The 13395-nt window shown below is 46.4% G+C and overlaps 1 protein-coding gene across 2 annotated transcripts in view; it reads right to left on the bottom strand.

Annotated features, from left to right (window-relative positions):
- The window catches only part of Poldip3 (DNA polymerase delta interacting protein 3), a 28920-nt gene that overhangs the window by 2469 nt on the left and 13056 nt on the right, over positions 1-13395 (bottom strand). The window contains exons 2-8 of one of the 2 annotated variants that reach the window (XM_055627101.1): positions 11966-12356; positions 11205-11291; positions 8887-8982; positions 6507-6686; positions 5949-6026; positions 3392-3521; positions 534-600 (exon numbers count right to left, since the gene is read on the bottom strand). In XM_055627101.1, coding sequence (XP_055483076.1) covers positions 534-600; positions 3392-3521; positions 5949-6026; positions 6507-6686; positions 8887-8982; positions 11205-11291; positions 11966-12356 — 1029 coding nt within the window. The remainder of the gene's footprint in view (positions 1-533; positions 601-3391; positions 3522-5948; positions 6027-6506; positions 6687-8886; positions 8983-11204; positions 11292-11965; positions 12357-13395) is intronic. The other variant, XM_055627102.1, reaches the window with a different exon arrangement.

Below are 13395 nucleotides of genomic sequence, written 5' to 3'. Positions count from 1 at the left end.
AAACATTTCTAAAGTACAACTAATTCCTGGGACAGTTTTACCATCTACTACCAGGTTCAAATCCTGCCTTTGCATGTCCAAGTCTATTCTAAGCCAAGCCTGCCTGGCATGATTCCACCTATCTTGGCATGTCTCACCTTCCCCCTTTAAAAACAAACAAACAAAATTTTTTTCTACCTTGCCAACCTCAATATTCTTTGTACCTCAGCTCCAAAAAGACCTCAACAGTGATCCAGGGACAGGGGCCTAGGTGTGGTTCAGCACAAGCTGAACATAGTCATTACAGGGAAGTGCAGTTACTTTTCACCAGGAAGTCATACAAGCGGATGTGAGAACTTACTCTCTACTTCCCTCAGAGATGCTGGACATTGTCATATTAGTCTACTGTAATCAAACCCTGGGGACAGTTTCAAACAAACTGCTTGGTTTTAATTCAAGCATCCCGGCCAACCGCTGAGCAACATAACAGAAGAGGTGACTGTGCAGAGTAAACCAGCAGAGACTCTGTGTCAGCCTGTCCCCTTGGCACTTACAGCAGGATGGGTTGGTCTGAGGTGATAACATTCCCATTCATGTGAAGGTTGCACTTCATGGGTTGCCCTGGAAACCAAAAACACAAAAGGCTCCATCAAGAGACCTGTTCCTCATCAGAGGCCAAGACCAAGGGTCAAATTCTACCACCGAAGCCAGGCACGGTGGCACAGCTCGGAAATGTAGGTATTGAGAGGCTCAGACAGAGGATTCCAGGTTTACTGCCAGCCTGGGATACCTAACACAGAACAGAAGCCATCTAGCACTGGGGGTGCAGTGAACTGGCCATTTTTTGAACATGCATCCTACAGAGCTGTGAACTCTGACCTATACCTTAGACTGCACCGAGTCTTTCACCCATTAGGCCCCTAAACTCTATTCTTGGAAAGGTGATTTGAGACATCTCTCCCAATCTCAATACTTAAACCTGTTAATAAACTTTCTATCTTTTGTAAAGCACACCATCACTGGGATGGCATACTAAGTGATGAGAACAGGCCTGGTTAGTAAGTCTATGCCAAACCAATGCTAGTGCTGCCTCTAAGAACCCCAAATAAAGTTCTTGTCTGTAAAAAGAATATAGACTCAGGTATTTCATCACAGCAACAGCAAACCCATGTAGACAGTAAGGAAACCGGAGACTGTGAAGGGTCCTTAGTAATGAGACCAGAAAGCAAAATGGCCAGAACTTTGCTTCACACTGGAGATAGTGACTGTGGGGTGGGGGAGGAACTGTGCAGTGAGAAGCCACTCAAACAAGCCTGTGAGGCACGAAGTAAATGTGTATGCTATGAACCTGTGTGAAAAGCTTGGTATGTGCCACTTGCCTTGTCCATAAAGGATCAAATGCTATGAGCTGCACTCCTGCTGTGAGACACGCCCTGTAAAGGGACCAGAGGTACACAGGACAGCATTCTGTACCCATGTAAAGTCACCACTAACCTGAAACTAATTCTGCAAATCACAATGTGCACTGGAAATCCTTAAGCAATCACAAAGAAAACGACTCAAAATACACACTGAACTCATTCAAGAAACCAAAGTTCAGATTAGTAGGACGTGGGGAGAGTATTGAATCCACTCAAAGGAAAGCAAGGATGCAACTGGGCTGATCCACACTGCTGACCACAGCACAGCCCACCATGCCGTGCTCCGCATTACAGAGCCTTGCACAATTTCCTTTCTCCTAGAACCCTGAATGAACAAGGCTACCAGTGCCACTTTTGGTAGAAACAGTGCTCACATTCTGTCCATTCTGATTTGGTGAATGTGCACCACCTGGAGCTGCCTTACTATTATCACATCTGTCATGAGATACGGTAAGATGCATCCGAATTGTGGGCTCTGGCTAACCCACTGACCAGCCATTCCCGTCTCTCTGTGTTCTGCACATTCCCTCAAGCACAACACTGAAATCACACCAATAATGAGTGGTTTTGTTGGAGACAGTCTCATTTTGTAGCCTAGGCTGTCCTGAAACTATGCAGGCCGGGCTAAGCTGTCTCACACAGTGCTCAGGCATGAGCTCCATGCTCAGCTATGATGATTTAGAGATGGTCACAGGAAGGGAAGAGCTGCATGTCTAATCAATGGTTGCTAGTTAAAGGCACAGAGCCAGAGCTGTAGCTCAGGGGGAGGGTGTCTGCCTAGCATGTGTGAAGCCCTTGGTTTGATCGCCAGCACCAAAAAACAAAAAACCAACAAAACAAAACAAACAAGCAAACAAAAACCCACAAAATAAAATAAAATTGTACCTAATGGTGCAAGCTTGTGATCCCAGCCCTTGAGAGGTAGAGGCTGGAGTATTGCTTTCAGTTTAAGGCCAGACTAAGTTACAGAGAGAGACCTTGTTGTGTGCGAATACTATCACACCCATTAAAAGGAATGGAAGGAGGACACGGAAGGACGGACAAACAACACCCTGCAGAATGAGAGAAAATAACTGTACACCATTTACCTACGGAAAGACCAGATCTACAAATTATATGAAGAACTCCTGTGCATGGTGTAAGGATAGGCATGTATTCATGTGGAGGATGGAGGTCAATATCGCATCTTACTCTATTGCGCTTCACATTATGAGCCATTTCCCTAGCCTTGTGATTAAATGAAGAACCTTTACAACTCAGGATTAAAAAAAAGAAAGAAAGAAAGAATCTAGTTAGGCAGTGGTAACATACTCCTTTAATCCAAGCACTTATGAAGAAGAGGCAGGCAGATTTGAGTTTGAGGCCAGCCTGGTCTTCAGAGAGAGACAGGCAGGGCTACACCGAGAAACCCTGTCTCAAAAAACAAAAACAAACAAAGAAACAAAAAGGATCTAGCTATAGACTGGGAAAGAACAAACATACTGAATAGATATTTCTCTAGAAGATACACACATGACAGATGAGCATATGAGAAGAAGGTCAATTCCATTAGCCACCAGGGAAATGCAAGGCTGTCTTTATTATTCTCTGCCTCTTTGATTCTAGTCCAGGGCCCTGGACCTCAGCAGACTAAATCACATACACAATGAGCAAGTGGAAAAAGAAGCATGGCTCAGCGCTCCTCCAACTGTTTAGCCTGAGTACTACGAAAAAAGCAGTGTATTCCCTGTAGATCTCACCCAGGAGCCAACACAAAGCCAAGACTCCAGGCCTCTGAAACCCGGGTCCCAGCAAGACCACATGTGAAGAGAGAGGCTGGGGTACTTGGTTTTCTCAGCAAGACCCTTTAAGAGACTCCTCTTCAGAGAGGCACTACTCAGAGCGCATGTCACTGCCTCTTCCTATTACCCAGAAGGGCCTAAGGGGTGAGTTCCCTAACACGTCTTTGTACCAATCTCAGAGGACAGCCTACCCCAACCTCTCTAACTTACCGTCCAGACATCGGTTGTTGTACTTCTTATAAGCAGTGATGGCATCATCCTTCTTCACGAAGACAACCTCTGCTACCCCAGGATGGACCAGTCGAGCCCGCTTGAGTGCTCCACACACACAGAAAAGCTCCTGTAAAGTACGGAAGGGAGAAAAACCCTGACTCCTTGCCATTTACACCTTCCAAAGACTGCACTGTGGCCCCATGCCCAGAATCAGGGCAGGTCCTTTTCTGCTGCTAGTCTTCATTTCGTGGCTTGCAGTACCTGTTGACCTCTGACAAAGTCATCCCTCCACCCCCAGGTCAGCAGCAAGAACAGTATCACAACCTCAGAGAGCTCTGTGTCAGAACAGGGCCCAGGCTTATCAAATGCCTTTCAGAAAGCTCTGTGATAACCAGAGAACAGGTGCAAAAGCTCACTAAAGGCAGCTGCTAAGGCATCCCAGGGAGGGAGCTGTTGGAACTATGGATGCTGGTGTTCTACTTCGGATGACTGACAGTCACGGGGTGCCTGATGGAGGGGTTCCCAGGACATGACATGGGATTTTGAGCACTAAAATCAGTAGAGTCCTAGCATAGTAGGCACAAATGAGCAGTGGGCGCTGCCTTCTACCAGCTGAGTGATCACCACTCTCAGGCTGTGCCCTCTCCTGGCTGGCTCCTTGCCTTGGGGATGCTGAGTAGCAGTGACTACAAGTGTGAGCTACATCCTCAGCTCAGCGACAAGGGAAACGGAGGACAGAGAGGGAATACCATGTCAAGACGCAGGAGAGGGGCAAATCAGAACTTACACCTTCTTTTTTCACCTGCCACTCAGTTCTGTTTTGAGAACAAAAAGGCTGATGACAAGGTCTCAAACTGATGTCACTGTACACCCTTGGCTGTCCTAGAGCTCACTTATATAGACCAGGCTGGCTTTAAATTCAGGCGCCTGCCTTTGCCTCCCAGTGCTGTAATTAAAGGTGCACACCACCAAGCCCACCGGCCTTACTGTTGTTTTGTTTTTATTTTTTCTTTTTCCCAGTTTCTCTGTGTAGCCATGACTGTCCTGGAAAGTTTCAATTCTTTATAGCTTGCCATGTTTTAACCAAAGCATGCTTGCTCTCAAGCTCCTGGGTGCACACTTGTGCAAGCACTGTCTGTCTGTCTGTGTATTGCTGGCAGCACTGTATCTGCTAAAGGAGAAGGGGAGGCCCTTTGGTTTTCAAGTTCTCCACACAGCACTCTGTACTTAGTTACCCAGCAGAGCTCCTGAACCTAAGATCTAGCCAGATCTTAGGGAACAGGGAACAGCTGGCGTCTTCAGTTGTACACAATATCAACTGAGCGTCCAAAGGGTGCTTGAGTTTCTAAATGATTAGCTCTGCTGAGTGCCTACTGTTGAATGAAAAGGAAGTACTGGCTGCTTCCAGGCTCACATTTACCAGGCACCAGCTATGCTCATAACTCTTATATTCGAGAAGATGGCAATCAATCTATAGAGGTCACCCACCAAACCCTGCCAAACCATCTTGCTCCTTCAGAAGATGGAATCATTAATCTTGCAAGGTAGAGAGGACTCAAGACTCAAGGGAAAATACCCACCAGCAATGCTGCACAATGACAATGGCCCCCTTAAGTTCTTATGTCTGAATGTTTGCTCCCCAGTTGGTGGAATAGTTTTCAAAAGTCTAGGGGGAATGGCCTTGTTGAAGGCAGTGTCACCAGCTTTGAGGTTTCAAAGAACTCACAGTTCTCAGTGCTTATTTTCGCTGCCTTCCACTTGTGGACCAATATGTGAGCTCTTAGCTGCTCCACCGCCATGGCTTTGCTCTCGTCATCTGAAACCCTAAACCCCTATTAAATGCTTTCTTTCCTAAGTTGCCCTGGTCATGGTGTTTTGTTACAGAAACAGAAAAGCAGGTATGGCAGTCCTAGTCCTGTCATGGAAGACACTCCATTATGCAGGCAGGCTGGGCAGAAGGGTCTCTAGAGGCTGTTTGCTCTAGAGAGCAAACAGAGCTGCACCAATGCTGTGCACTCAAGGGCTGCCTCCATGGCTCTTTCCTCATAAAAACCACCTCTGCCAACCCAGGCAGGATAGAGCCCATGTGAGGCCCCTGGCTGGTGTCTCAAAATTGGGCCTCCCAACACTTGTAACTGACAGAGCAGCTCACCACCACTAACGCGTGCACAGTACGGTTTATAGTGAATGCTTTGTTTCTGCACAGTATGGGATTTTGGTGCATGCTAAGCAAATGATGCCTAAGTAACTACCAGTCTCCAATAAAGCCTCAGGCCCTGAGACTTTAATAGGTCCTTGGTTTCAAGTGTTATCCTAAGTTGTTGGGGAAATAAGCAGATCCTGTGTCATGCTGCGGGGAGTCGATACTTATTTCCATGACTCTACCCTTTGGTGAGTTGGCCCTGTATCTCTCTGTGTTTTAAAAAAAAGAAATTCCACAATGAGCACATGATCCTTTCAGTTCCAGCAAATCATTAACTAGTGTGGTCCTAGACAGGCATATCATAGAAGCAGCCTGTGACTAAAATGTCAGGCGGCCCAGGATGGTACTTACAACAATGTCCTCTTCTGTGACTCGAGGGTGCAAATTATTCACAGTCATCTTGGTGCCTTCCAAGGGGCTAAGCACAGGCTGCCACAGAGACAAGAATGTGATGAGGAGTCAAAAAACAGCATGTACCCACACAACACTCACTCCAGACAACTGACTAGGAAGGTACAGCAGGACCCCATTCAGAGTACATCTATCACACTGGGCCTCTGAGACTGTAGAGGCCAGGAGACTCCTGCTACTTCCTAGGTGTGCAGGCCCTTCGCCCCAAGCCTCTGCATGGAATACTATCTAGACTTCCAGATCCAGCCAGCTCAAATGGCATTGGCTTAAACTCCTGAGAGGCACAAGATGCCATCTCCTCATGGTTCTCAATAGATCTTGTCTGGGACCCCATGCTATGCCACTACAGAGTAAGATCTCTCTGCAAGAGTCCTTTGTCCTGCAGAAAGGGGTGGCAGCATCTACTTCACAGGGTGTTGTAAAGACCTCTGGGATACACACAGCACTGTGATACCAACCCAGGCTGACACTTAGCTGGGATGATAGCAGTCACCTTACCTCAGCAGGCGGCAGCTCTTTGGGAGGCTCCTCCTTGTTCACCAGCGTCCGAGACATGTTGGTCAGGGCTTTGGTTCGAACAGAGGAGGGGAGAACAGGAGCAGTGTAGGCATCATTCTGAACCACTTTTGTGAGAGGGAGAGCCTTGGACACAGACAACTTGGAACTGCTTAGTCCAGTCTACACAAACAGGCAGAAAGAAGTCTGAGAAGCCGGAGCAGAGACCATTGTCTGAAGGATTAACAATGAGCTAAGGCAAGACCCCCAACGTCTCTCAGTCCAAGCCCAAGGGGCGGGGGCTGCTAGTACCAGCACTGCGCACTAGGGTAAGAGCAAAAAAAGGCACAAGCCACGCAATGACAAGAACCCCTTCTTGGAGGCACACTTAAGACACTTTCTACAGCACTAGTTTGTGCCTGGCAAAAGCTTTCCATACAGATCTGACCAGAAACTCACTTAAGAGCCACAGGCTCACCCATACTGTTCAAACTTTCAGAAAAACCTGGAATTTACAGCTGGTCAGAAGGCCAAAGCCTGAGGTCAAGCTCATTCCTTGATAAGCTTCAACTACAATGGAATGATCATCAGCTGGCAGACTGACTATACATATGAATTCTCTCTCTTTACTTTCTTTTTAATGATTGATTTTTATTTTCTATGCATTGGCAATTCGTTTGCATGTGTGTCTGTCAGATCCCCTGGAACTGCAGTTACAGTTGTGGGCTGCCATATGGATGCCCGGAATTGAACCCTGATCCTCTGGAAAAATAGCCAGTGCTCCTAACCTTTGAGGCATCTCTCCAGGCCCTAAGAACTCTCTTAGAAAGGCATAGAACTCCTAGCTTTTGATTTCTGATCTGGCAATACAGAGGCACCATGCACAGCCACAGCCTCCGAAGCTCCCAGTCTGTGAGGACAGGCTGCAGAAAGGTAGCATGCACACACCATCAGAATCAGAATCTCCCACCCCGGACCCCTGAAACTGAAGATGTGGTCTCTTGGAAACAGAAACTCCTCACATTCACATGTCTAGATGCATGAACTAAAGCAGCAGTTTTTGCTGACTGAAGGTTTGTTGCCACTGAAGAAAGGAAGAAAGGAGGGGTGCCACAGGCAGAGAAGTAGAGAGTAAGGGTCAATCCACCAGGCTTCTCCAAGTCTGACTAAAGCATCCTCCCCATACAAGACCCCACACTCTCAAGTCACGTTCTGTCTCAAGAGTCCTAACAATGCCCTGGGAGCCATGTTGATTTAGCTCAACAACTCCACCTACTACCCAAAAGCTGGGGTATGTAGAATAGGTTCCACCCTCTATGTGCTGCTTCTTTATCGTAAGTACAAACCAACGTCACTGAGAAGGAGAAATCTGACATGAATGACTACTTTTCCAGCTGGAATTAACCATGGACTAAGCCAGCACAGGCAGGCAAAACCACGCGCTCTAATTACTGGAAAAGGCCTCTTTCTTTTGTAAATAAAGGAACTGGAAACATTCAACTTCACAACCACTCTAAGAACTTAGTACCCAGGAGATTGCGTCCCACTTGGGATCCCAGCCAAAGCTGACTCCTTGCAGCAGGACCCTCCTCAGGCTCCAGACACTGCTCTCTCACTTCTCTGTAAGATGTCTAACCTTACCAGATGGAGCTCAACTTTCTTCACTTCCTGGTAAAGTTATACTGATTTCAGCTTATCCAGCCTGTTACAGCAGCAGAAAATGGACTAAGAACCAATTCCCATCAAGTGTCTCAAAGCTAGACCCTGGGAACTGTAGCTCTTCATTTCCCTGCTGTAGGTCCCTGAGCAAAGTCCTGGACATCCCAGCCTCAGCAATGATAAAACCAAGGAGCTGGCTAGTTATAGCTCTAAAAAGCTCATAGCCAGGAGAACAACAGAACTAAAAAATCCGGGCCCAGAGGTCTTTTCTGAGATTAATACTCCAACCACGGACCATGCAAGTAGATAACTTAGAAATCGTACACAGATGCAGCCCATGGCAGCTCAGCCTCCAAGTGGGTTCCCTAGTAAGGGGAACAGAGGCTGTCTCTGACATGAACTCAGTGGCTGGCTCTTTGATCACCTTCCCCTGAAAGAGGCAGGGAGCAGCCTTACCAGGCCACAGAGGAAGACAATGCAGCCAGTCCTGATGAGACCTGATAGGCTAGGGTCAAATGGAAAGGGTGGAGGACCTCCCCTATAGGAGGAAAAGAGGGAGGAAGGTCAGGACTGGGAGGGGACAAGGGTTAGCTACAGCTGGGTTACAAAGTGAATAAACTGTAATAAAAAATAAAAAATAAAAACAAAACACCCATAGCCCAAAACAACAAGAGGCCTGAACCTCCACAACCTCATCCATCCACTTGAAGAAAAATTGCCATACCGTGTGTTGGACAAAGCTGCCGGTGGATGCAAACTTCATTTGTTTAGTAGGAACAGGTGTTGTAATTTCATCATCTTCATCTAGGTCGTATAAATTCTGAGAATAAAAAAACAGTAGCTAGCTAGGCATGGTGACACACACCTTCGATCTCAGTGCTCAGGAGGCAGAGGTAGGCGGATCTCTGTGAGTTTGAGGCCAGCCTGGTCTACAAAGCAAGTCCAGGGCAGCCAAGGCTACACAGAGAAACTCTGTCTCAAAAATAAACAAACAAAACAAAACCAAAACCAGTAGCTGGGTTGTGCAGTGATCCCTAGCACCCCAGAATAAGCAAATCAATCAGTTAGATAAATGCTAATATGGCATGCAGCCCCTCAACACACCTCTGAACCAGAGAAATGGCTGAAGTGAGCAGGGACTAATGAAGGAGTTGGACACATAAGTACAGGGGCCTGATGAGACATGGGACTTAAGTCCTCACCAGGGGACTTCCACCCCCAGGATCAGATAAAAACTGCCAAGAAGTACTTCTACTTATAGATGCTCAGAAATTCCTTTTTGGTGGAAATATCTATGTAGCCCAGTTGGCCTGAAACTCAATCCTCCTATCCCCAGCCTCCCAAGTACTTAACATATAGCCAGAAATACCTTTTTATAAGTAGCAAATGTATATCCAGAATCTCTACAACATTTTATATTCAGTTAATGATACAGTCTGAGAAAGAACTTCACTCTCAAACAACAAAGTGTACGTACACTACTTCCACAAGCCTAAATGGCAGGATGGCAGAGCCTCCTACAGAGCTAGTGTGGTACACGCCTCTGTAGGCAGGCTATCACTGAGCACACTGCCACTGTCAAGTGCACGACTATGTATCGTCTGGCTTGGAAAATCAGCTCAGAGTCCGCTCTGTAGTGGTAAACCTAAACCCTACAAAGAGTCTAATCCCAAAGATGTTCACAGCAGAGTATTTCCAGCAGGGAAAATGTCAAGTCAGCAGATTATCCAGTTTTTAAAGATGTTCCTACAAAGTTGAAACGAGTTATTTAAAAAAAGAATGTTAAAAAATTGGGTGAGAACATACCTTAACCCCACGCAGGCTGTTATTGTTTGTGTTTTGTTTTTTGTTTTTTTTTTTTTTTTTTTTTTTTGGTCTTTTGGAGACAGGGTTTCTCTGTGTAGCCCTGGCTGTCCCGGACTCCCTTTGTAGACCAGGCTGACCTCAAACTCACATCTGCCTCTGCCTCCCCCAGTGCTGGAATTATAGGCATGCAACACGGCACCCCACCCCATAGGTATTAAACAAAAAATAGCAACAGCAAATGAAAAAACAGGAAGGAGGCCTGGGGGAGTGGTGGTTCAGTGCTCCAGTACTTATCTAGCACCATAAGGCCCCGAGTTCCATTCCCAGCACATCAAAACAGCAGCAACAAAAAGCGGCTGGGGTGATGGCTCAGCAGTCAGGAGCACCTGCTGCTCTCGATTTCCAGCACCCACATGAAGGGTGTACCTCTTCCAGAGACCTTCTGACCTCCGCAGCAACAGCTATGCTTGCAGAACACATGCATACATGCAAACAAACACTGATGCACATTTTAATTATCCTGCCTACTCCTGCCCTTTATGCCTCTCCTCTCTCAGTCAGAAGTTTCTTCTCAGAGGTTGGGGTGTAGCTGCTTAGATGGTAAAATGCAAAAGCCCTGGGTTTTACCCACAGCACAACATACCAGCAAGATAGAGGCAGATCATACTGTCTACAAGGGACCTTATCTCAAAAAAGAAAAAAAAAATTCATTTTGGAGATAAGGTCTCTGTACCTAGTTGAGGCTGTCCCAGACCTTGTGACCCTCCTGACTGACATACCATGCCTAGATTAAGAAATTTAAAAACAAAACAAAACAAAACAAGGTCTCATTTTGTAGCCCAGCCTGTCCTGAACTCACTAGCCCAGGCAAGCCTCAGATTCACGGGCTCTGACCCAGCCTCACAGTACTGAAATTACAGGTATGACCTTCTCTAAGTCTCCCAAGGGGCTGCTGCTTCTTTTTCTGCAATAGCATCTCACTATGTAGGTCAGGCTAGCCTCAAACTCACTGAGATTCACCTGCCTCTGCTCCCTGGGCTCTAAGATTAAATGTGTCTGCTATCACACCTAGCACAAGTTTCTTCCTAAAACTCACAACCTTCAAAGTGAAAATCTTCTTCTAACACTTTGAAATAGGAGCTTTAGGCCAGTACTCAGTCAATCCACCCAAGCAGACTTCATCAAAACAGATGCATGCGTACAAACTCACATGTGGGTGACACACACTCGTTCTACCTGTTTGGCCTGGTGGTTATTGACAACATTGATCCTCATTCCAGCTGGATGGGCATGAAGTGGCACCATGGCCTTTTGCTGTGAAACCTAGAAACATCCAGTGGTCACAATGCATCCAAGAGGGTTCATGTGCATTCCAAGTAGGTCAACAGTAGGTCAAGCAGTAATAGACCTGAAGAGCTTAACGAACTTGGCTCAGTCAACAATTGGTGCGGCTATGCCTGCTAACAAAGCTAACACAGACTAAATGCAGTTTCCTTTCCTTCTAGAGTGGTGGTTATGTGGGGTGGCCAGGGCACTGAACAAGCAGTCGGATCTCCTGGACTCCTCCCACTGACTGGCTGAGTGAGTAATGTCAGAAACACCATTTCACATTTCTTACAGATTCTTTTTTACAAAACTGAAGCAGTAATTCTAAAGTCTGAGTGACGAACAAATAAGACAGAACTTGAAAGTGCCTGCATCGCAGGTGGACAACATGCTTTGTGTTCTCCCTGTTTTTTCTCTATGTCTGTCTCACTTTGGAAAGTCAGTTCATTCTTGTGGACTTCTCCTTTGAAAGACAATGACCTGTGGTCCACAAGACTGTTTCTAATGTACTCTGTGGGTTTTTGTTTTTTTTTTTTTTTTTTTTTTAAGCCAGAAAGTGCTGGCTTACAACACTTTGAACACTTGCATTTCTGCCATTCCCCAATTTCTCCTGCATACTTCTAGCTTTCTTTCCATGTTTCTGGAAATGCAGGACAGGAGCCACAACCTACCTGGATAGTTTTGGTGAGTTTCAGAGCAGGGGTCACAGTCCCAATGGGTGGGCTTGTGAAGGTAGCAGGGGATCTCCTCTTCAAAGTGATTTTCTCCCGGGCATCAGCTACCTGGCGGGGCTTCTGGGGTACAGTGCTCTGCTGCTTCCGTGAGTTCAGCATCTCTCTGGCATCCTGTACTTTCCCTTTGATCCGAAACCGAGCATCTTTCTGCAAAAGCTTCTCCCGGGCATCTTTCACTCCCAGCTTTAGGCGAGCATCTGAGAGGCCAATCTTCTGCCGGGCATCAAATCTCTGCTGGAATGTGGCTGTGCGAGTTGGCTGGCTGAGAAGACTATGCTGGATCCCAACTCGAGAGCGGATGCCTCCAACTCCTGGTCTGGCACCGAGCCTGCAAACACAAACTGCGATAGTAAATGGGTCTGGGGATCAACAGCAGCCCATGGAGGAGAGCTGGAGTGACTGAGCCTAGAGTGCCCCGGAAATTCCAGAATTCTGCTTACATCCAAATACACAGAAACATAGCTTCTTTTTTGCCTCTGGCTTTTACCTTTACATCATAAACACAATTATGGAGAATCCATCACCAGTTAAAACTGTTTGCTCCCCTGATCATGCTTTCAATCAATCCTTTATGTACCTTGGAGTATCTATTATTATGCCTGTTTTCTGAGTGGAAGGCAGACCTGGTAAAGCTGCCTCTTAAAACAAATGGTGCCTCCATGCTGGCAGACACCCCTTACCAAGACTAAGGGAGCCAGCTTGTAGCTGTCAGCACTCAAAAGACTAACAGAATGAAGACGCAAAGATTTAATGGCCAGGCATGGCAATGCTTGTAATCACATCATTCGGGAGACTGCGGCAAGAGGACTCTGCTGGGTTCAAGGCTGGTCTAAGCTACACTGCAAGACATTGCTAAAAAAAAATAAAAAAGAAAGAAAGAAAAAATAAAAAACCAAAGGCTGGAGATAGAGCTCAGTGGTTGAAATTACTGCTAGAGCAGTGCACCTGGGTTCAGTTTCCAGCACTGGCATGGCGGCTTACAACTATCTGGAACTCCAACCCCAGAGGATCCAATGTCCTCTTCTGACCTCTGAAGGGCACCAGGCATGCTCATGGTGCACACACATACATTACATACACTCGTACAAAACATTCATACACATAAAATAAGTACACCTAAAAAAGAAAAGTAGCTCTGCAGTAGCAAAAATGTACAATTTCAGAAAACCCTAAAATTAGAAATGAAGGCTGAAGAGATGGGGAAGTGGTCAAAAGTACTTATTCTTCCAGACTCATGTTTGGTTCGCAGCACCCACACCAGGTGGCTGCAGCTACAGACGATCTGATGCTTCTTTCTAGCCTCTTCAGGCACTGCCCACAGGAAGCATAAGAACAAGGGCACACGCACACACAGAAATAAAAAATAC

The sequence above is a fragment of the Psammomys obesus genome, unplaced genomic scaffold (genome assembly GCF_907164565.1).
Source record: "Psammomys obesus unplaced genomic scaffold, mPsaObe1.curated_primary_1811, whole genome shotgun sequence".
NCBI lineage: Eukaryota > Metazoa > Chordata > Mammalia > Rodentia > Muridae > Psammomys > Psammomys obesus.
The sequence above is the reverse complement of the archived record's forward strand: the minus strand, read 5'-3'. Positions and strand labels throughout refer to the sequence as shown.